The following is a 22,390-nucleotide window of genomic DNA, read 5'->3' as shown; positions in this document are numbered from 1 at the left end:
GCCGACTCTGGGGGAATTTAATGGCCGGCGATTTCTCTGGTTTTCACTTTGAGGAGAGAATTCTTTTTTTTCTGTTAATGTTCCACTTGATTCTTATCAGAGACAAACAGAGGGCTGTAGTGACTGTGGGAGTGACCCGCCTTTCTTCTCTGTGTAAATCGGGATGTTTCAGGTGTTTTATGCTCTCTGCAACAGTCATTCTCTGAAATCTATGAAATGGAGGAGGCTCAGAAACCACTGTTCCCATAAGAACAGATTATTTACATTCCTAAAGTTGGGGTGAAGAGTTCAACTCAACTGTGCCTCATTCAAAATCAATTATCAAACCCTGCCTTCTGGAACGGATTGCACTTCACTGGGGTAATGTGTTTACATCAGTGTAACTCTGCACTGGGATTCCTTTGGGTGCTATTGAAAATATTTAATATTTTCTCTAACTGAAGTTAACACCTCTAGTGTCCACGGCTTACAAATAATCACAATCACTTAAAAGTCTGGACAGTATATTGGTATTTCTGATAGGAACAATACTGAATTACAAAAGCCAAACTCGACACTTTTCAAAACCCTTACATGACACTAACAGTACTAGTGAGGCATTACAACCTTCAGTCCATTATATCATTGAATGCCTGGCCTTTGACACTTGGGAGTCAACCCACCTAATAAAACATCTGAATCTGATATCAGAAAGGTCAATATTTAACTGGATCTCCATCTCAGGCCTATGGAGATGATTGATGGCAACAAGTTCTCTTCTTATAGGCTCTTCACCGCCAGACACATTATAGCTAATGGCTACTGCACAGGAAGGCTATATAGGCTGGTGTGGCAATAGATGTCTGCACATTGAGTCATTCCAACCCATTATTTCAGAACTTCTATGTCATTTTCCCTGTGGGCATCATGTTCTATTGTTTCTGCAGTTCGCTCTGTGACTTCTTTAGCGATGAGTTAAGTCCACTCGTGTTGTCATCGGGCAGTACATTCATTATCAACGTGATTCAGTGCCTCTCTAAACCAGGCTGTTAATGAGGATCAATTTGGAGGCTCATGAACTGTCGAAGAACAACAAGAGACCCACAGTATGCAATGCCACACGTGAAGACCACCTTCCACACAGAGATACCAGTCAGCTTTATAGGGATAGTTTCTATAACACTAACCCCCCCCATAGAGATGCATGTCATCTTATATGATCTTTTTGTAAAAGAATGCGCTTCCCAGCTTACCTGTATATGAGGATGTCGTCGGAGGAGCTGTTGTACTGGATCTGGTACATGCGGACCCCCGGGATGTGGTCCTGAGGGGGCCATCGGATGGTGGCCGAGGTTGAGCTCAGCTCCGACACACTGACCCTCTGATGGTCGGTGCGGGCATGGCCCCCGCTGGCGTTGGACTTGATGGAGGTGGGGATGTCCGAGGGGCCAGGCTCGGGCTCCAGCTTGGGGTCATAGTGTGGCGAGGGGTTAACCACCAGCTCCACGGGCGCCGTGGCCTCACCAGCGGCGTTGGATGCGATGCATGTGAACTTCCCAGAGTCCTTCACAGTGGTGGTGAGGATGTCCAACGAGCCGTTCTCATAGCAGATGGTGCGGGACGTGTTCCCAATCAGCTTCCCCTCAGGGCTGACCCAATGCGTGGAAGGTTCCGGGTCACCCACTGACTTACAGCGCAGGCTCACCTCCTGACCCTCCATCACAAACATCTTGGAGGTGTGCCGTGTGATCATGGGTGGCTCGCACACAAACTCCTCCTCGCGGATGGTCCAGAAATACTTGCCGGCGAGCTCTCGGGGGGAGGCGCAGGTCTCCAGGTCGTCTTCCCTGGTCAGCCTCCTCAGCCACACTAGCTCACAGTTACAGTGCAGCGGGTTTCCACCGAAGCTCAGCACCAGGGATGTGAGTGGAGAACCCTTCAGCTTAGCGTACACTGGGATCCTCAGGAACAGGGGATCTGGAGGGATTTTCTTCAGCTTGTTGGAGGTCATGTCTAGACGTGCCAGCTTGTGCAGGTTGGAGAAGATGCCCTCAGGGACCATCTCTATGAGGTTGTGGTCCAGACTGAGGGTGTTGACACTGGCCAGCAGGCCGATGGTCTCCCAGGGGATGTTCACCAGGTTGTTGTAGGACAGGTCCAGGTCTTCCAGGGTCTCCAGAAAGTCCTGGAAGGCCCCCTCTGAGATGCTGTGCAGCTGGTTGTTGGCCAGGATCATGTGCCTGAGATTGACTAGGCCCTGGAAGTGGGTGTCGTCCAGCATGGTGAGCCGGTTGGCGTCCAGGTGCAGGGCGTGCAGGTCCTGCAGGTCGGCGAAGGCATACGGCTTGATCTGGCTAATGGTATTGCGCGACAGCGTCAGGTGGATGAGGCTGCTCATGTTGGCAAAGTCACGGTGACGAAGGGTGGTGATGAAGTTGTCCATGAGGCGCAGCTCGGCCGTCTGCCGATCAATGTTTGGCGGCACGAAGAGCAGGCCTGTCTTGGCGCAGAGAACAGTGTAGGAGGGCATGAGGTTCTGGCAGGTGCAGCGCTTGGGGCACAGCATGGTGGCGACGGGCGCAGTGAGGAGGGCCAGGCACAGGAGCAGGCACTCCATGGCTAGGCTCCTGGAAGACAAAGGGAAAGGCTGTTAGCATACAACAACAACAACAACAACAATGAAAACAGCATTGAAAAAAATAACTAAAACAATGAAAACAACAACAACATTGTTATCATTGGGATGGATAGAATGAACCTTTACGCTGATAGCTGTAAATATAAAATATTTGTAAAATTAAATGCTTACATTTTTATCTGGAAACTGAAAACAGAAAATCTATTTAAATAAGGTTGATTTCTTTCAAGAATAGATACAGTGCAGCCTTTTACAGCCTTTATTAAAATTGATTATATTGTCCTCATCAATCTACACACAATATCCCATAATGACAAAGCAAAAACAGATAAAAAAATTCAAATGAACAGTACCAGTCAAAAGTTTGGACACACCTACTCATTCAATGTTTTTTCTTTATTTTTACTATTTTATACATTTTAGAATAATAGCGAAGACATCGAAACAATGAAATAACACATATCATGTAGTAACCAAAAAAGTGTTAAACAAAACAAAACATATTTTAGATTTGCGATTCTTCAAAGTAGCCACCCTTTGCCTTGATGACAGCTTTGCACACTCTTGGCATTCTGTCAACCAGCTTCATGAGGTAGTCACCTGGAATGCATTTCAATTAAGGTGTGCCTTGTTAAAAGTTAATTTGTGGAATTTATTTCCTTCTTAATGCGATTGAGCCAATCAGTTGTGTTGTGACAAGTCCATCATTACTTTAAGACATGAAGGTCACTCAATCCGGAAAATTTCAAGAACTTTGGAAGTTTCTTCAAGTGCAGTCACATCAGCCATCAAGCGCTATGATGAAACTGGCTCTCACGAGGACCGACACAGGAAAGGAAGACCCTGAGTTACCATTAGAGTTAACTGCATCTTAGATTGCAGCCCAAATAAATGCTTCACAGAGTTCAAGTAACAGACACATCTCAACATCAACTGCTCAGAGGAGACTTTGTGAATCAAGCCTTCATGGTCGAATTTATACAAAGAAACCACTACTAAAGGACACCAATAAGAGGAAGAGACTTGCCTGGGCCAAGAAACACGAGCAATGGACATTAGACCAGTGAAAATCTGTCCTTTGGTCTGATGTGTCCACATTTGAGGTTTTTGGTTCCAACCGTCATGTCTTTGTGAGACTAAAGGTAGCTGAATGGATGATCTCCGCATGTGTGGTTCCCACCGTGAAGCATGGAGGAAGAGGTGTGATGGTGTGTGCTGGTGACACTATCAGTGATTTATTTAGAATTCAAGGCACACTTAAGCAGCATGGCTACCACAGCATTCTGCAGTGATACGCCATCCCATCTGGTTTACATTTAGTCCCACTATCATTTGTTTTTCAACAGGACAATGATCTAACACACTTCCAGGCTGTGTAAGGGCTATTTGACCAAGGAGGAGAGTGATGGAGTGCTGCATCAGATGCCCTGGCCGCCACAATCACCCGACCTCAACCCAATTGAGATGGTTTTGGATGAGTTGGAGCTCAGAGTGAAGGAAAAGCAGCTAACAAGTGCTCAGCATATGTGGGAACTCCTTCAAGACTGTTGGAAAAGCATTCCAGATGAAGCTGGTTGAGAGAATGCCAAGAGTGTGCGAAAAGCTGTCATCAAGGCAAAGGGTGGCTACTTTGAAGAATCTCAATTAAAACAAAATATTTGTATATGTTGAGCACTTTTTGGATTACTACATGACTCCTTATATGTTATTTTATAGTGTTGATGTCTTCACTTTAATTCTACAATGTAGAAAATAGTAAAAAAAATTAAGAAAAACCCTTGAATGAGTAGGTGTGTCCAAACTTTTGACTGATACTGTATATTAAAACCCCCCGTAAATATCACAATTACCTAAGTAATCAGACCCTTTACTCGGTACTTCCTTGAAGCACCTTTGGCAGCGATTACAGCCTCAAGTCTTCTTGGTTATGACGCTACAAGCTTGGCACACCTGTGTTTGGGGAGTTTCTGACATTCTTCTCTGCAGATCCTCTGAAGCTCTGTCAGGTTGGATGGGGAGCGTCACTGCACAGCTATTTTCAGGTTTCTCCAGAGAAGTTAGATTGGGTTTAAGTCCGTGCTCTGGCTGGGCCATGCGAGGACATTCAGAGACTTGTCCCGAAGCCACTCCTGTGTTGTCTTGGCTGTGTGCTTAGGGTCGTTGTCCTGTTGGAAGGTGAACCTTTGCCCCAGTCTGAGGTCTTGAGTGCTCTGGAGAAGGTTTTCATCAAAGATCTCGCTGTAATTTGCTCCGTTCATCTTTCCCTCAATCCTGACTACTCTAATATTCCCTGCCGCTGAAACACATCCCCACAGCATGATGCTGCCACCACCATGCTTCACCGTCGGGATGGTGCCAGGTCTCCTCCAGATGTGACGCTTGGCATTCATGCCGAAGAGTTCGATCTTGGTTTCATCCTTCTGGAAGGTTCTCCCATCTCCACAGAGGAACTCTGGAGCTCTGTCAGAGTTACCATCGGGTTCTTGGTCACATCCCTGACCAAGGTCCTTATCCCCCAATTGCTCAGTTTGGCTGGGCGCCCAGCTCCTGGTGTTTCCAAATTTCTTCCATTTAAGAATGATGGAGGCCACTGTGTTCTTGGGGACCGTCAATGTTGCAGAAATGTTTTGGTACCCTTGCTCAGATCTGTGCCTCGACACAATCCTATCTCGAAGCTCTACGGACACTTCCTTCGACCTCATGGTTTTTGCACTTTGTGCCTTTCCAAATAATTTCCAATCAATTGAATTTACCACAGGTGGATTCCAATCAAGTAGAAAAATCTTAAGGATGAATAATGGAAACAGGATGCACCTGAGCTCAATTTCGAGTCTTATAGCAAAGGGTCTGAATACTTACGTAAATAAGGTATTTCTGTTTTTCATTTTTAATACATTTGCAAAAAATTCTAAAAACCTGTTCTCGCTTTGTCATTATGGCGTATTGTGTGTCGATTGATGAGGAAAAATGTATTTAATCCATTTTAGAATAAGGATGTAATGTAACAAAATGTGGAAAAAGGTAAGGGTTCTGAATAGTTTCGCCAAGATAACGGGGATATCTGTGGAGGCTACAGAAAGAGAAGATATCAATGCTGCTCCCTTGACACCGTACTTCATTCTACCACACCCCACCACTTCAAACCATTGATATCTGACACCCCATCTGTCTATAACACACACTCAAATAGAATTTCACAAGGCAATCCATTATATAAATATTCAGAAATGCTCCAGAATAGCTAATGGATATCTGTTACGAGATCCTTTGTTTATTGTTTGTGCACACCATTCCATTCTCATAACGTTTACATAGAAATGCATGAACGTAATTATTTCCCACTGCCAGGGAACCCACTCTGAATATCAATGCTCTAACTGCTGGGAGATGAAAGAGATGGACTTTCAAGCGGGGAAGAGGAGGTGGGAGAAGGTGGAGAAAACATGGATGTGTAGTTACGGCTCTCTGCCAGGTGGGGGAGATATCGAGCCACACAGGTGGTATATCAGCAGGGACTGAGAGAGGAGAGCTGCTCTCTTGCTCTGCTAAGGCGAGCTATATATCAGAGGCAGAGAAAAAGACAGTGCGGTGTCTCAGTGACACGCCCAGGCAGGGCTGAGCTCCCTGCTCTCCATTATAGGGAGGATGAGAAGTCACAGCACCCCCGGAGAGAGATCCATTACCTCTCGACAACTAACTAAGAAAAACACTATGGGAAAAGGTACCGATGTCAATGCATGTCAGTGGTGGACTATTTCATGCAGGCGCATTAGCCATAGGCCTATCAGTGGAGGCTCCTGAGGGGGCTAATAATAATGGCTGGAATGGAGTCAATGGAGTGGTATCAACCACATGGAAACCACATGTTTGATGTGTTTGATACCATTCCATTGACTCCATTCCAGCCATTATTATGAGCCATCCTCACTGCAGAAGCTTCAACTGAGGCCTAGGTACTCAACTTAACAGTAAAGTATGATTGAGTCATGGCATTCATATTAATGAGTAGTCAAGTGCAATTTACATACAGTACCTACACAGCACATTCTTCAGTGTTAAATTAACACTGAGCGTGTTCAATTTAATACTGGTCCGGTGTCTATACAGGTCCACACTTAAATTAACACACTGCTTAGTGTAAAGCCTTATTTGCCTATTTCCCAGAGTGCCTTTTGAGTGAATTGTAGCGTTACCACCCATGACTATTTGTTAGTGACAGAGACATGGTTGTTGCATTCCACAGGGATGCTGGCCCATGTTGACTCCATTGCCTCTCACATTTCTGTTAAGTTGGCTGGATGTCCTTTGGGTGGTGGACCATTCTTGATACACACGGGAAACTGTTGAGAGTGAAAAGCCCAGCAGTGTTGCAGTTCTTGACACAAACCGGTGCGCCTGGCATCTCCTACCATAACCCATTCAAAGGCACTTAAATATTTTGTCTTGCCAATTCACTCTCTGAATGGCATACATACACAATCCATGTCTCAATTGCCTCAAGCTTAAAACTCCTTCTTTAACCTGTCTCCTCCCCTTCACTGATTGAAATTAATTTTACAAGTGACATCAATAAGGGATCATATAGTAGCTTTCACCTGGATTCAACTGGTCAGTCGATGTCATGGTGTTTTGTACACTCAGTGTATATATAACCTTTTTTAGTAATATTCTTTAATCTCCTCCAAAGAACCAAAACGTTTCTGTGTAGAAAAATGTCAATTTGTTTCTCAGAGTGAATACACTTCATTTTTATACAAACATTCAAAACATAGCCTACAGTGCGAAACTTGAAAGAACTTGTGGTTCTCACAGTCAAACGAAATGATACAATGTATCACAATGTATCACGTGTGCACCAGTGTGCTGGTAATTCCAAAATAAAATATTTAAGGTCAAAAGATGATCTGCTCTGCTGTTCCTCCCCTTCACACCAGGGCTGCCAAGAAGGTTGCTATAAGATGTAAATGGGAAAATAATGGAGCCGTGACAAAAAAAATGGCTTCCTACTACCATGAGATGTATATATTTAATGTATTACATGAATGGTGATTACAGCCCTTCCGAAAATACATTTAAATCGTGTTTTAATTAGATTTTGTCCACCCTGCTCCATGTATTCAATGTCTTCCATTTTAAATCTGGCTCCCAGCGCAGCTTTACTTCCGGGCCATTATGATGGATCTGGCAGCTACTTCTCTGTACGTTCCTAGCTGCAACCTGCATTCACAATGACTGCCGGGATGGGAAGACTAAGGTACGAGACTACCTAAATCATCAAAACTGGATCAAAATTGTACCCATTCAGTAATTGGTACAATAAGTCTAAGTAACAGATTGGATTAGTTTAGAAAAATGTATGTTATTTATATGTGAGTTGCATAAGATGCATTAATCTATCAATGTACATGTAAAAACGGAGATATTGAAACAAACAATGCTAAAAATCTATCTACAATAGAGCATGCTGGGAAATATGATAGATGGGTGTGGTTTTGGTTTAACACTGGGGTTATTTTACACCAATGAGTGATAATAGAACACCTGAAACAACACTAGAAATGTTACACAAAAAAATCAACAGTAGGTAACACTGTCCAATTTGTTGTGTACTAAGTCGATTCTGTCGCAGCATGCATCTCAGTGAGAGTGTAAGTGTCCTTAAAAATGCACACAGTAGCACAGCACGTGTAGTTTGTTAATAGTATATGGAATCCATCATTATTTAGTCTCTTGACGTTCTGGTTGGCTCTTATTGTAAGTACAAGTATTGTTTGTGGGGAAATAGCTTAACATGAGTTTTTTTATTTTTTCAAGGGATTTCAGTACTTTAATGATGTTGCTATTTGTGAATTACATAAGATGGCATCATTTTTTGTAATACTCTATCAGCTCAGTACGTCTGGGCAGAGACAAGCAAAGATAGACGTGATTCTCATATGGTACGTATTGTTTCAATCCATTCTCCAGCACTGGAACACACAGTATTGAGCAGCGCCATCAATATTTTAGTGAAGGAATACTTGAGTGCTTGACAAACGGAGCAGAGTGGGTAACCTCTTGCCCTGTTAGGCATTTAATAAGAGACTAATACGGTCAAGGGTAAATATACAGTATAGAATCTGTCAAATGGATGTCTTACAATCACTGCATTATGTAAGGACCAAGCTGTTCATGACATGTTTCTACTGCATGTTCCTTGGGCGGCAGGTAGCCTAGTGGTTAGAGCGTGGGGCCAGTAGCTAAGAGGTTGCAAGATCAAATCCCCGAGCTGACAAGGTAAAAATCTGTCATTTTGCCCCTGAACAAGGCAGCTAACCCACTGTTCCTAGGCCGTCATTGTAAATAAGAATTTGTTCTGACTTGCCTAGTTAAATAAAGGTTAAATAAAATAAAATTCACTATGTAAGGAGGACTGGTAATACATGCTAACTGATAAAGATGCACATGAAAAGGTGGTTAAAAGGGGATGATAGGGTATGAATACAGGGTACAGCGACTCATCACCCGCAGTCATTGTTGTTAACAGTGGGATTTCCATTTCAATGAAAATAAGAAAGGAGAGACTGTCAGAACATGAAGTAGAGTGGTGGGTGGAAGATTGACAATTAATGGAAGTGTTCTGACAATCTAACAGCAACAGCTGGTTAGAGGACATCCTGCTGTTCAAACGGGCTTCTTTTTTCATCAACACTAATCAACACAATCTCAAAGAAGAGGAAGGGATGGTGTGTGTGCACGTGTGTGTGCACAAATGAAAACCGGAGAGAGGGAGTAAAGAGCAGTAAGATAGAGAGAATCCGAGTGAGTGAGAAAGAAAGAGAGAGTGGGATAAAGAGAGACAAAGAGACAGCTAAAAGGAGGCAGACAGCTAAAAGAGAGTGAGATGAAACGAGTGGAGCGAAAGCAGACACCTCGACCATCCACTCCACTTCTCAGCACAATATAACATGTCTGAGGGTGTATTAGCCATCTACAGCCCTGGATCCTCCCTCCTCCAAAGAGAAAGGGAGAGATGGAGAAATCGCTCATGCCACCCAATCCCCCCCCCCCCCCCCCTTGACCTAAAAGCATCCCTCACCCAGTGCCTGATGGAAAAGAGGGCAAGCGGCCCACAAAGGCAAAGCGCTTTCCCTAGGCTCAGTGTGTGGGTACAATCACCTCTGTGATCAGTATTGTAAATATGAGTAAGTAGGGCAGCTGTACTTGAACAACAAGGGCCTGCAGCCTGCGGTGTTCTCTCCCCGTCCCCCTGGGACACAGACTGCTGTCACGAGGGCTTACTGGAGCTACCGGAGCAGACGAGTCACTGAGCCTGGCTTAACCAACCAACACTCTCACTGAATGCCTCTGCTTGCCTGCCTGGCTGGCATGCAAAGGGTGGGCGGGGTCACGTCCATACACAACCCTCATGGCACACACACACACACCCCTTCCATTAACCCCTTCCATTATGTGACACAAATCAGCTGTGTTATCTGGATATCATCAGCAGGAGTGTCATTTGCATGCTATCTCCTAACAACAGGGAAAGTGATCAAGAGGATCAAGCTGATTGGTCAATACTACAGTAGAGTTTGGCTGGGGAGGGTCATAAAGGTCCCCCTCCATGACTTAATTACCTGGCTTACTAGGGAAAGCTGGGGAGAGAAACTGTGACTAATTGCAGCCTGATGCCTTTAAAGAGGAGGTGGGGAGGGTAATGTTCTTGCTGTGCTGGCACGCCAATTGATTTTTACTGTTACAGGCGTTCTCCAAAGCTCCTGCCATTTCTGTGTGTTTTTTTTTTTGTCCATGGAGATTTGAATAAAAAATAGCTCTTATTAATTTTGACATGGTATTTATTGGTGATGCATTGCAGCTGCGACAGCCGTCGCCATGTATTTGTTAATCATTATTAAAGGTTTGAACCACTCTTGCATAGTCATTTCCACACGCTATGTGGCTTGAATGGAAGTCCACCTGGACAGAATGGAACGTCCTAGACATTTTCTAATCATCACTTTCCATTGTGCGCGACTAACCTGTAATTGCTAAGTGCAAATTGAAAGCGAGATATTAATTAATGGAGAGCATACCTATTTTTTTGTTAATGGGAAACATTTGCTTTTGTTGTTTTTGTTTCTTCCTCCTTGCTGTTGGCCGTAAATGTAATTGCCCATTTTGATTTGCATAAACATCCCTTCCATGGGATTGTGCATGGCGGAGTAATTTTTGTTCCATTTCATTTTGAAAACATTTTCTGTGCGAACATGGTGGCACTGTGGTTGAACTCTCCCACGGGGCTTGTTCGGTAGGACAGATGTTACATTACTGGAATCTATGTCCTCTGCAAGCTCACCAGAGACCTCTTAAGAAACCTATTAAGTAAACAATGGTTATGCTGGAGGTTATAGTGGGTGTACCGTGTACGTGGAAAACACTTCTATTAACCATCTCCAATACACTTCAATACATTGGATAGTGGATCAGCCTGTATCTTATACTTATATAATCCTACACATTTACTATAGTCAAAACATTTTCATTTAAGACAACCATCCATCCACACACATACATGCTGTACAATAGATCTATACGTCTTTACCATAAACACTAAGACATGTACATGTACATCCTGCATGGTAACATTGAGCTTGAACTTTGAACTCCTTCATGCAAACATGAGTTGAACATACAAGGGTTGCAAAGCTACCGGTAATTTACCGAAGTTACCGGAATCTTCTGCAATATTGATAATTAACAGAAACTCTATGGCATCTATGGTAACTTTTAAAGTTATACTTGAATAAAATAAAAACAAATGTATTCATATATAGCTCACGTTTTTTATATCTGTGTCCATATTGTCATTGTGTTTCTAGTAGATAGACCATATGGTTCAACAGAAAATAGCCTAATTAGTGGAAATCAACAATTACATAATTTCCAATTAACTCCGCAAGTTTTCCAATTACTTTTTTTTCCATAACTGCCACCAGTTTGATGCCAAAACATTGAAAACAAATACCTATTGACATAGTAAAATAAATAAAATTGTGTTAAAAATATCTACTGTGTTTACAAAACATTAGGAACATGAAATAGACTGGCCAGGTGAATCCAGGTGAAAGCTTATTGATGTCACCTGTTAAATCCACTTCAATCAGTGTAGATGAAGGGGAGGAGACGGGTTAAAGAAGGATTTTTAAGCCTTGAGACAATTGAGACATGGATTGTGTATGTGTGCCATTCAGAGGGTGAATGGGCAAGACTAAAGATTTAAGTGCCTTTGAACAGAGTATGGTAGTAGGTGCCAGGCGCACCGGTTTGAGTGTGTCAAGAACTGCAACTCTGATGGGTTTTTCACGCTCAACAGTTTTATCGTGTGTATCAAGAATGGTCCACCACCCAAAGGACATCCATCCAACTAAACACAACTGTGAAAAGCACACCTTGTAGAGTCCATGCCTCGACGAATTGAGGTTGTTCTGAGGGCAAAGGGGGGGTGCAACTCAGTGTGTTTTGTAGACTCAGTGTATAAAGGATATTTCATGCTTAAACACTCATATTAAACCCCAATGGTATTCAACAAGTTGATGGTGTATATTTAGGATAATGTTCTACAGCTTTGTCATTCTATTTCATTATTTCATTAGTACATGTGATAAGGTCACACAGAGGGCAAAAGATAATTGTAGATACCTGTGCTAATCTGAGGTACCCAAAACGGCCATTACATGTCATCTTATACAATTCAAAATAAAACGTGAAAGTTACCAAAATTCTGGTAGTTTACTGGTAAACGTAGAAAGTCTTCAGTAATATACCCTCCCTCTGCAACCCTATACCAATCACACATCTCTACACACACAAACACTCACACAACCAGGCAGTATTGCAACAATGTTCAGGGAACACAGTGCTCTATTGGGCCTGTCGTGTTTGACTTCCAATGCAGGGATGGGGGAATTCACCTCCACAGCACCATAAATTAACACAGCAGCGAGTTCCTGCCCTGCAACACATAACCAGGCAGAGCAGACGCTATAACACAGGCCATTCTGTAGCAGATCTTCCCCACAGCCATAACACATTCAACGGGAGGTGCTAGGTGGTGGCGGATGGTAGCCAGGCGACAAGTCTGACAGCACACGAGAGTGCCAACTAGTTGATAGAAACTTCAACCCTGTCTCCCTTTAAGACAATGGCAAGATCGCTGGCGGAGTGCCTCTGTCACTCTGATTATGCAAGCAGGCAAATGCACCCCGCCTCCTCTCTCCTTTCCTCGCACCATCCATCACCCAGCCTTCACTCCCATCACGGGACACCCTCCACTCCCGAATCAGATTGGCAACTGTTGGCGATGGTTAATAGGATTGTGTTGCTGAGGTGAAGCAGCAACATGGCAATCCACTCCCAGTGCCAAAACAGTTAATGGCATTAGAGCTCGTAATTAGCCCATGATCCCTCTGTCATACACTTTAACAGCATTGGCCTTTCCCTAAGTAAGCTGTAGATACGCCCGCTCCCTCCCTCTACCTCCCTTCATCTCTCTCCATTTCCCTCCCTCCATCTCCCACCCCTCTCCCTGTCCTCTACTGTGACTGTCAAAGCAGCATGATGTATTCAGGGGGCGAACTGCAGGGCTGTGGCACAAACTAATGCAAATATATACAGGCAAGCAGGCACACACGTACCAGTATGCACCCATGCACATACACACTAACTACAGAAAGACAAAGCCACCATGACAGTGGCTGCGAGCTGCTCTGTCTCTTGCGACACTAAAGGCTGTCAAAGTTTACACATGTTAACTAGGGCTGGGAATTGCCAGGGACCTCACAATATATGACGATACTTAGGTGCCGATACAATATGTATTGCGATTCTCACAATTCTCACGATTCTATATGTACTGAGATTCGATACTGTGATTTTATTTCAATTCGATGTTCCAAACATATCGCTCACCATATCTCTGCTTCAGAGGGACAAGAGAGAGCCATGAGAAAACAAGTTTGATCAGTCCTGGAAATAAAAGTGCTGAAAACAAATTGTATCCCTATTTAAAAAGAAGATGGAGAAACAGCTATGAAGGGAAATACTGGAGTTTTGGTGCAGGTACAGCCAACTAGCTCAAAAATAATACTGCAATATTGTCAATACGATACGATACGATATATCGTCAAAAATAACATCCCGATATGTAACTGTATAGATTCCCCCCCCCCCCCCCCCCCCCTATCACTAATGTTAACAGCAAAGTGCCTCCCACCCATTAGAAACCAAAAATCCAGGCTCTCTCAAACAAGTCCTCTGCTAAACATTAGCCTCCTTTTCAAAGATGAGCTGGTCAAACACGTTGGCTAGAAGAACCCTCTACACTCTTCTTAGCTGTGTAGACCTCCGCTGCGGTGACACAGGTCTTGCTGTTGTTGTTGTTGATGGGATAGTGGGGGTGAGGACTGGAGACCTGATGTGCTCATGGAGATGAGGCTCTGCCTTCAGGACAAAGGGGGTTGTAGTCGACACCCGCCTGGCATGAAATAACAGAGTTGCACGTCTATCTCTACAGGGCTATGATTACTGCTACCAATTATGACACTATATAGTGGTGGTAAGATAATAATGCATTGGTAAAAATCAATCCTCATATCTTGAACTACACAACATTGCATTGAGCTATATTTCATCTCATGCATCATCATTCTGTAGCAGTGTGAGCATATTCTGTACCGGTTGGCAGGCAGTCTTTGCCGGAACACTCACCAATCATCAGTTATGGAAGTCAACAGGAAGGGGATTGGATTAATACTCTGGGAATGTGGCCATGACAGCTGGGTGAACACCCTGGCTCACTAAAGAAGTGCCATGGGATCTTTATGACCCCAGAATATATCAGGACATTGGTTTTGAAGGCACATCCGTCCCAGCTATGATGCCCTTACAGCACTGTGTCTGTACAACTGCAATGAGGCTTTGGATCTTCCATAGGAATCTCCCATACTGGCCCACTGAGACACATTCCCAAAGATGTCTCCCATCCAAGCACTAGCCAAACCTCACCCTACTTAACTTTTGACTTTGTCTGGCAGTGAGGTGCTGTTTGTGATGAATGCTACAAGGGTTTAAGTGCTTTTGTTATGGTGTGAGGTTTGTCCCATTTTCTGAGTGCACATCTTCTAAATCCGTGAGGTATGGCCTAGCCAGCTGCCTGACAGAAAATAAGTTAGGATGTGAAACCGGGGCAGCTGGAAATATCATCTCTTAAGAGGAAGCAGCGAGTGTCTACTGTCTGCATTATTTCCATCATGGTGCAGAGGTTTTTGCTCAGCAGTTTTGGCAGGGAAGAGGGACGGCTGCTACATGTTGACATCCTGTACTACCTTCAAAGGCTACTGCTGCGCTGTGGTTCGTATAGACGGTACTGCTAATGTGTGGCTAGCCTTGGAGTCAATCAGAGTGAGAAGCTCAGCTCAAAAAGCCACAGCTGAGACGGAAGCGAGGGAACTGCCATCTCACATCCCCTTTGTCTCCCTACCTCTCTCCCTCGCTCTGCCTTGGAAGACATTAACACATCCCTTTCCATTCCCGTCCTAAATTGAAGAAAAATGTCTCAGGTGGTTTCCTGTAGGATCACTTCTTTTCAACTATATGAAACGTAATTTATGCAGAACAACTGGAGAAAGTATGACAAGAACAGAATAATCTGGTAGTTATACTTTACTGTTTGCTTATGAGATTGAGGTTTAGGCACACAGGCGATTAGAGTGGCCAAGTGTTATTTCTGGACCAGTTCGAGATGTGTGCTCTGGAAGGTTTGGGTTAGAAGCAGGGCTGGCTAAACTGGTCCTGGACCTGCTCCATTGCTGTCTGCTGAGCTCTCTAGTCTTACTGATAATAGACTGAGGTGACTCAGAGCCCAGTCAATTTGTGTCTGCCTCCCCACACTGCTCAACGCCAGGGAGAGCATTACATCTCCGCCGAACCAACACTCTAGCTTATGAAAACAAACACTAGACTAGACTACACACACACACACACACACACACACACACACACACACACACACACACACACACACACACACACACACACACACACACACACACACACACACACACACACCATAGGAATCTCACCTTTCTTTGAAGAGGTGTGTGCTTAGACTCAAAGTAAAGCTCAAGAGGCTCTCTTAGATGGAAAAATGTAGGATATCAGCCAACCTTCAGCAGCCTTCAGACTATAAGCGTCATTATTTTCCCAGCCTTTCTATGATATTGTGTGGGGGAGGATAGGATAGCACCATGATTTGGATACCTCTCTGCCGGAATGCCCACTACTGGGCGTCAAAGTGTAAACAAGAACAAACAGCATTCCAACAGAGGCACCTTCTGCTTTGTGCTCCTTAATGAAATGGACTCATGCGCCATGCTTACCCACGGTAGTGGATTGATATGTACAAATGACAATGAAACAACATGAATGCGACTCACATAGGGAAGTTATCATCATCAAGAAAAATGAACAAACCTCTCCTCTACTGAGAATACCTCATAGCAGGGGTTGATTCCTGTCAAGGTATTTTCCTAAGAGAAGCATTCAGCCGACAAATTGTGTTGTAAAAAGTTCTCTACAATTCAAATTGTATTGTTTGAAGGCTTGACATCGAACAAAGGACGTCAATGCCAGCATGACGTGAATATCAGCCACAAGACTAAATGCCAGCATGACATGAATTTCAGCCACGACACTGAATATCAGCCATGTTGGAGATACAGCATGTACAACTTCAGTCCAGTGGGTTCTATGACTGGTGAACGGATTAAAACATCTCTAAGCGGATGAGCGGAAGATTATCAGCCCACTGACATGTTAGCTGCCATTATCACTCCATAGCTGTAGCTACATGATCAAATTAGTCTCTTTCTCACATTCTCAATCAACAAAAGTTAGCAACCATTGAACATTGCCGGTATTTTGTCATAACAATTGCATTTTTACAGTAGCAATGCTCTGTGGATTCTCTTTCCAGTGGTTACACTTTGCACAAACATTACTCCGGAATGTATTGTACATAACATGTTTACACTGCAGGATGTTATGCAAAGTGAACCAACTTCATCATACCAATGTTCAGTTTATCCCAGGTTCATTTTCTCACATAATTCCAGCTAGTTAGGCTTCTTCACACATGAATTATGCATTCATGATCACACACCGATTCTCCACACAATTTCCCCATGCAGTCCTCCGAGCATGTGTCCGAGGTATACACTATGTGGCCTTCCTGGCAAATGTTTGGTGAGTGCTTCTCTACAGAGCCCCTGGACAGTACTAGAGAGACTCTTTACGCTCTCTTGATTCTGGATCATGGAGATGATAGAAATACGATAGTGATGGAGACACTTGAGATTGGCAAATCTTTTCCTAGTACACTAGGACCTCATCTGGGATAAGTGAAGAGTCGATGCCAGAGGGGTTTCTCCCCGGCAGGCAAGGCAGCGGCAGGGATCTCCCTAACGCATTATCCTCCAGAAGTGGCCCTCCATATTTGCCGTAGATTCTCAGAGAATTACTTCTATTTATCATCCGCCACCCAGGGAGAAGCTTGGCAGCTATAAAGCACAGAGCGGCTTGCAGGTGGGAAAATTCCCCAGTAGTACAGTTGCTACTGTGTGTAAAGTACGGTGCGCTTCATCCGGAGAATGTGTGGAAGTGTTAGCGGTAGTAAAAATTTCCGCTGGGCGTGTTTCTCGAGACATGACAGCGTGTAGGTAGAGGAACATATGGATGCGGAACAAACAACAGCATGATGCGGATGCTTTGACCTTGGCGAGGCAGGCTGGTGCTGCTGCAGGAGGCCCACATTGCTGACAGGTGCCACACAGCCAGGTACAACGCCTTGTTTCGTTTTCCCCGCACTCATGCACACGTTCAGAACACATACTGTATGTCCCAATCAGGTATGATAAACTACATGGGCTGCATTCCAAACTTGGATTTTGTATTAACATACTCCTTAGAAAACAGTCTATCTTTGATTGATGGGAAAACAGAAAAGAGTGGGACCTTAATAGCTCATTTGTTATGCAAAGGCCCATCCATGAATTTCAACTTGATATATATGAGAGCATTCTACAGCCAGTCACGTAGACTTCAAACGTACTGAAGGAGACACAGCTTGTCTTGCTGAATCTGATTCATTTGGCAATCACAGCGATACAGTGCCTTCAGAAAGTATTCACACCCCTGGACTTTTTCCACATTTGTTGTGTTACAAAGTAGGAATACAATGGATTTAATTGTCAACCATTTAGAAAAAATACTCAAAGTGTTAGTCAATACATGTTAGAATCACTTTTGGCAGTGATTACAGCTGTGAGTCCTTCTGGATAAGTCTCTAAGAGCTTTCCACACCTGGATCGTGCAACATTTGCCCATTATTATTTTCAGAATTCTGTCAAATTGGTTGTTGATCATTGCTAGACAACCATTTCATGCCTTGCCATAGTTTTTCAAGCAGATTTAAGTAAAAACTATAAATCAACCACTCAGGAACATTCACTGTCTTCTTAGTAAGCAACTCCAGTGTAGATTTGGCCTCGTGTTTTTGGTTATTGTCCTGCTAAAAGGTGAATTAATCTCCCAGTGTCTGGTGAAAAGCAGACTGAAACAGGTTTTCCTAAATTTGTTTGCCTGTGCTTAGCTCCATAACGTTTATTTTTTATCCCCAAAAACTCCCCAGTTCTAAACGATTAGAAGTATACTCATAACATGATGCAGCCACCACTATGCTTGAAAATATGGAGAGTGGTACTCAGTAATGTGTTGAATTGGATTTGCCCAAACCAGGGGCGGAAATCCCGGGGGGGACGGGGGACACACGACCCCCCCATCCTGGGAAAAAGATGATTTGTCCCCCCCAATATATCACTGAAACATAACTATGTAATTTAAATAATATTAATAATACGCAATGAAAGCAATTGTGCTGATTATAGACACTTAATAGCGAGTTTTTAAGTTTCAAAATATTGCGACCCCCCCAGTTGGCAAGCTAACAGAGGGGTCGTATCTACTGTCTGAAAGGCACTCAACGAACGTAACTGACGTGAGGTTAATCCAGTCAATCACGCACACACACTAGCTGAATATGCAGAGCTAGCGCGCAAATATTAACTATTAAGCTAGCTAGTACCTATTCCATTTATGTGGCCTCGTCAAAGATAGAATCTTTGCTATCGTCAATTTATTCCAAGATCAGCATGCAGATGATGTAAGTTAGTGCTTCAAAGTCCCTGTGATAAGGTTAGCGATAAACTGAAGTCCAAACTGAACAGAACTACACTCTCTTCTACCATTGTCTTAAATATATTTAATGGTCTCGTTGCAAAAGCTAAATTGTCGCAAGGGAACTTTTATTTATTTATTTTATTTAACCCGGGTAGCAAAGATTATAGCAAACACCACTGAAATGGAATTGGTGCTCGCTAGCTTTGCAAATTCAGCTATTGTTGGAAGCCAGCCAATATGAAACAAACTATTAAAATTACAAAAGGTTGCAGCATATGTTGTGTAAATGGTGAACTCATACAGCTGTCAACTCTTGTCATTTTAATCCGTTTCACATTTGCTAGCTACCTTTTAGATCGAAGCCCAAATAGAATTATAAAAGATAAGATGATAGAAGCCCATCTCCTACTGTAAATAACCTACACACTGTGTGTGTGTGTGTAGCCAGCCAGCCAGCCAGGTAGAAAAATGGCAGAAAAATAAAAGACGGACATCAGAGTATTTTTCAGTACACCAAAACGCAAAGTAAGAACCCTAGTAGCCTAATATCTCAAAGACTAGTTGATAAAATGTTCATAAGAAAGAAATGAAATTCTAATGGAAATGTTTCACAATGATGTCATTGGGCAGAGCAGGCAACAGATGGCACATAGACAGCAGAGTTGGGGACAGATATGCAGGGACAGACTGGCAGAGACAGGGAGTCTCAGGTAAGTTTGTTGAGTCTTTGTTTGGCAACATTATGAAAGGTTCTCAATTTTTTTGACTTGTAAAATAGGAACATAATTGGAAAATGCCATGGATACCCCCACTCTCAACTTAAACTGGTGACTGAACTAAGATTTGTTAAAGGCAATGGTATTGCTGTTGTGATTAGTTGTGTAGTTTTGGGTACCGGTAGTTAGGAGTACGGCAAACACCTTATTTCTTTGGTTCCTCAATATACATTTACCATATTACAATGTAGGCTATGTGTTACAGCACTAATTTTGGTGTCCCCCTCAGGAATTGCTCTTGAGAAAATTTCATGTAATTGTCCCCTCCAAAGTTGATATCAGATTTTCGCCCCTGGCCCAAACATAACACTTTGTATTCAGGACATCCTCAGTTTTCGCCTATCACAGCCACTAAACTCTAACTGTTTTAAAGTCACCATTGACGTCATGGTGAAATCCCTGAGAGGTTTCCTTCCTCTCCGGCAACTGAGTTAGAAAGGACGTCTGTATCTTTGTAGGTACTGGGTGTATTGATACAAAGTGTAATTAATAACTTCACCATGCTTAAAGGGATATTCACTGTCTCCTTTTTTTAACCCATCTGCCAATAGGTGCCCTTCTTTGTAAAGAATTGGAAAATCTCCTTTGTCTTTGTGGTTGAATCTGTGTTTGAAATTCACTGCTAGAGTGAGGGACTACAGAGAAGAGGTAGTCATTCAAAAATCATGTTAAACACTATTATTGCACATAGAGTGAGTCCATGCAACTTATTATGTGACTTGTTTAGCACATTTGTACTCCTGAACTTATGCCATAACAAAGGGGTTGAATAATTATTGACTCCAGACATTTCAGCTTAACATTTTTTATTAATTTTTAAAATAAAAAATAAAAACATAATTCCACTTTGACATTATGGGTTATTGTGTGTAGGCCAGTGACAAAACATCTCAATGTAATTATTTGTTTTAATCCAGGCTGTCATGCAACAAAATGTAGTCAAGGGGTGTGAATACTTTTTAAGGGCACTATATGTCTTATACAGTGCTGTCAGACATACGGTCGGCTAAAGATAGCTAGCTGATGAACATACTGCACAGAGCAGTACAGTGCAGTGTCAAGGGTAGAGGTCTATCCTGCAACAAACCTTTTCTGGCTAGACAGGTGTTGTGGTTGTGTTGTGCAAGCCCTCAGGCAGCTGGTAATTACCCAGCCCTGTGATGCCTTGAATCCATTTTGGGACTCCTAACAGTTTTTTGCTGACTCACTAAAAACTTTTCAACGGCTAACAAGAGGACTTTTTTGTTGAAAATACCACGTTCAAAACCTCCAGACCTTCCGATGTCTGCAATTTAAATTCCATCTCCAGTCCATTTAGCTGAGCACAGATGACTTCCAATATAACCCCCCAAAATGCGGCGAGAAAATGGTAATAAAATATTTTTTAGACCCATTCAAAATGGCTTGCCCAGCAAAAGGCTGATTTGATTAGTCTTCCAGAGTAATATTGTAAGTGCATGGCCGTGCAGTACTGCCTTCTCTGGGGACAGGGAGGTTATGCCAGAGAGAGACCCAGATGACCCAGAGTGCCATCCAACGTGTGAAACTCTCAGCTTCTCTTTAACATTGCTGCAGGGCAGCTCCCATCATGTCATCACATTTAGGCAGCCTTAGTCGTGCCGTGGCCAAGTGGTGTGTCATTGTCCTTTGGCTTTTGTCCTCTTTCCCCCGAACCATCTCATTAAATGAATTAGCCAGCTTCATTCATCCAAATTACCCGGTACTATAAAAAGTACGTGAGTGACAGACAACCTTGGGTGAATATGCTACTACCCTATAGCTAGTTATTTATTTAATTCCAAGCTTATACTTATCTCTCCTCTACTTTATCGGATGTTTGAAACTGAGCTTTCATAAAGTTTCTTTATGATAGGGGCGTCATTCTTTGCAAGGTTTCATTGTGATAGGGGCGTCATTCTTAGCAAGGCCTTGAAGAGGCCTCTCTACAGTATAGAGCCCTTTATTAAACATTCTACTACGTCTACATAAAGATGATCATTTGCCAGTGAAATAATAGGTCTGATGAGAACCATTATTCATATTTTAAGACCATCTATTATATTTCACAAGCACTGTAGTCAATTTCTAAACATGTAGTGTATAAGCTCATATACCGTCTATTCTCACCTTCTGGTCTGTAGGCATCCACTGTAACCTTTTATATTGTCAATTGACTCGAATACTTTTACAAGCTACATGCCCTTGACAAGTTCTGACAGTCACTTTGACTTGTTCATTTTGTATTCAGTATGAGGATGTCTGGCCTGTATGCAATGAGCATCGGAGGCAGCCAGCCCAGCACCGGACGATAAACTACACGCCTGTCAATGAGATACACTGGCTTGTTTGTCCCCCTGTCTGTAAGCAATCAAAGTCATGACAGGCATGTTAAGCATGTCATGTTGACACCTTCATAAGGAGATGGCTCAATATTTATCGAATGGAGAAAGAGGAGCGGCCAATAATGTCCGCCTTCCTGCAGAATTATAGCTAGTAACTGGTCGTTTCAATGGAGAGAGAGAGAGCAGGGATAATCAGTCCTCTGTCCGATGACTGGCCCTACACACCCTGTCCGCCTCCTGCCATTCCTATTCATTTTGGGGGTTTGGGGGCAGAGACTTATCAAAAATTTCAGGACTTAATTGAATGTTGGAAATTATACATGTCTGCCCAAGGCATGGTGACAGCTCCAGAAAGCACAGACACATTGAGTAGGCTCCGA

General features: G+C 43.2%; 1 protein-coding gene across 1 annotated transcript in view; it reads right to left on the bottom strand.

Moving 5' to 3' along the window:
• LOC106580728 (leucine-rich repeat and fibronectin type III domain-containing protein 1-like protein) overlaps nt 1–22,390 on the bottom strand; it is a 135,552-nt gene that overhangs the window by 17,629 nt on the left and 95,533 nt on the right. The window contains exon 3 of the mRNA XM_014162071.3: nt 1,233–2,606. Within this exon, the coding sequence (XP_014017546.3) occupies nt 1,233–2,606 (1,374 nt within the window). The remainder of the gene's footprint in view (nt 1–1,232; nt 2,607–22,390) is intronic.

This window comes from Salmo salar, chromosome 20 (assembly GCF_965601325.2).
Source record: "Salmo salar chromosome 20, fSalSal1, whole genome shotgun sequence".
Taxonomy (NCBI): Eukaryota; Metazoa; Chordata; class Actinopteri; order Salmoniformes; family Salmonidae; genus Salmo; species Salmo salar.
Note: the sequence above shows the minus strand (reverse complement) of the source record. Positions and strands in the feature narration are given on the sequence as shown.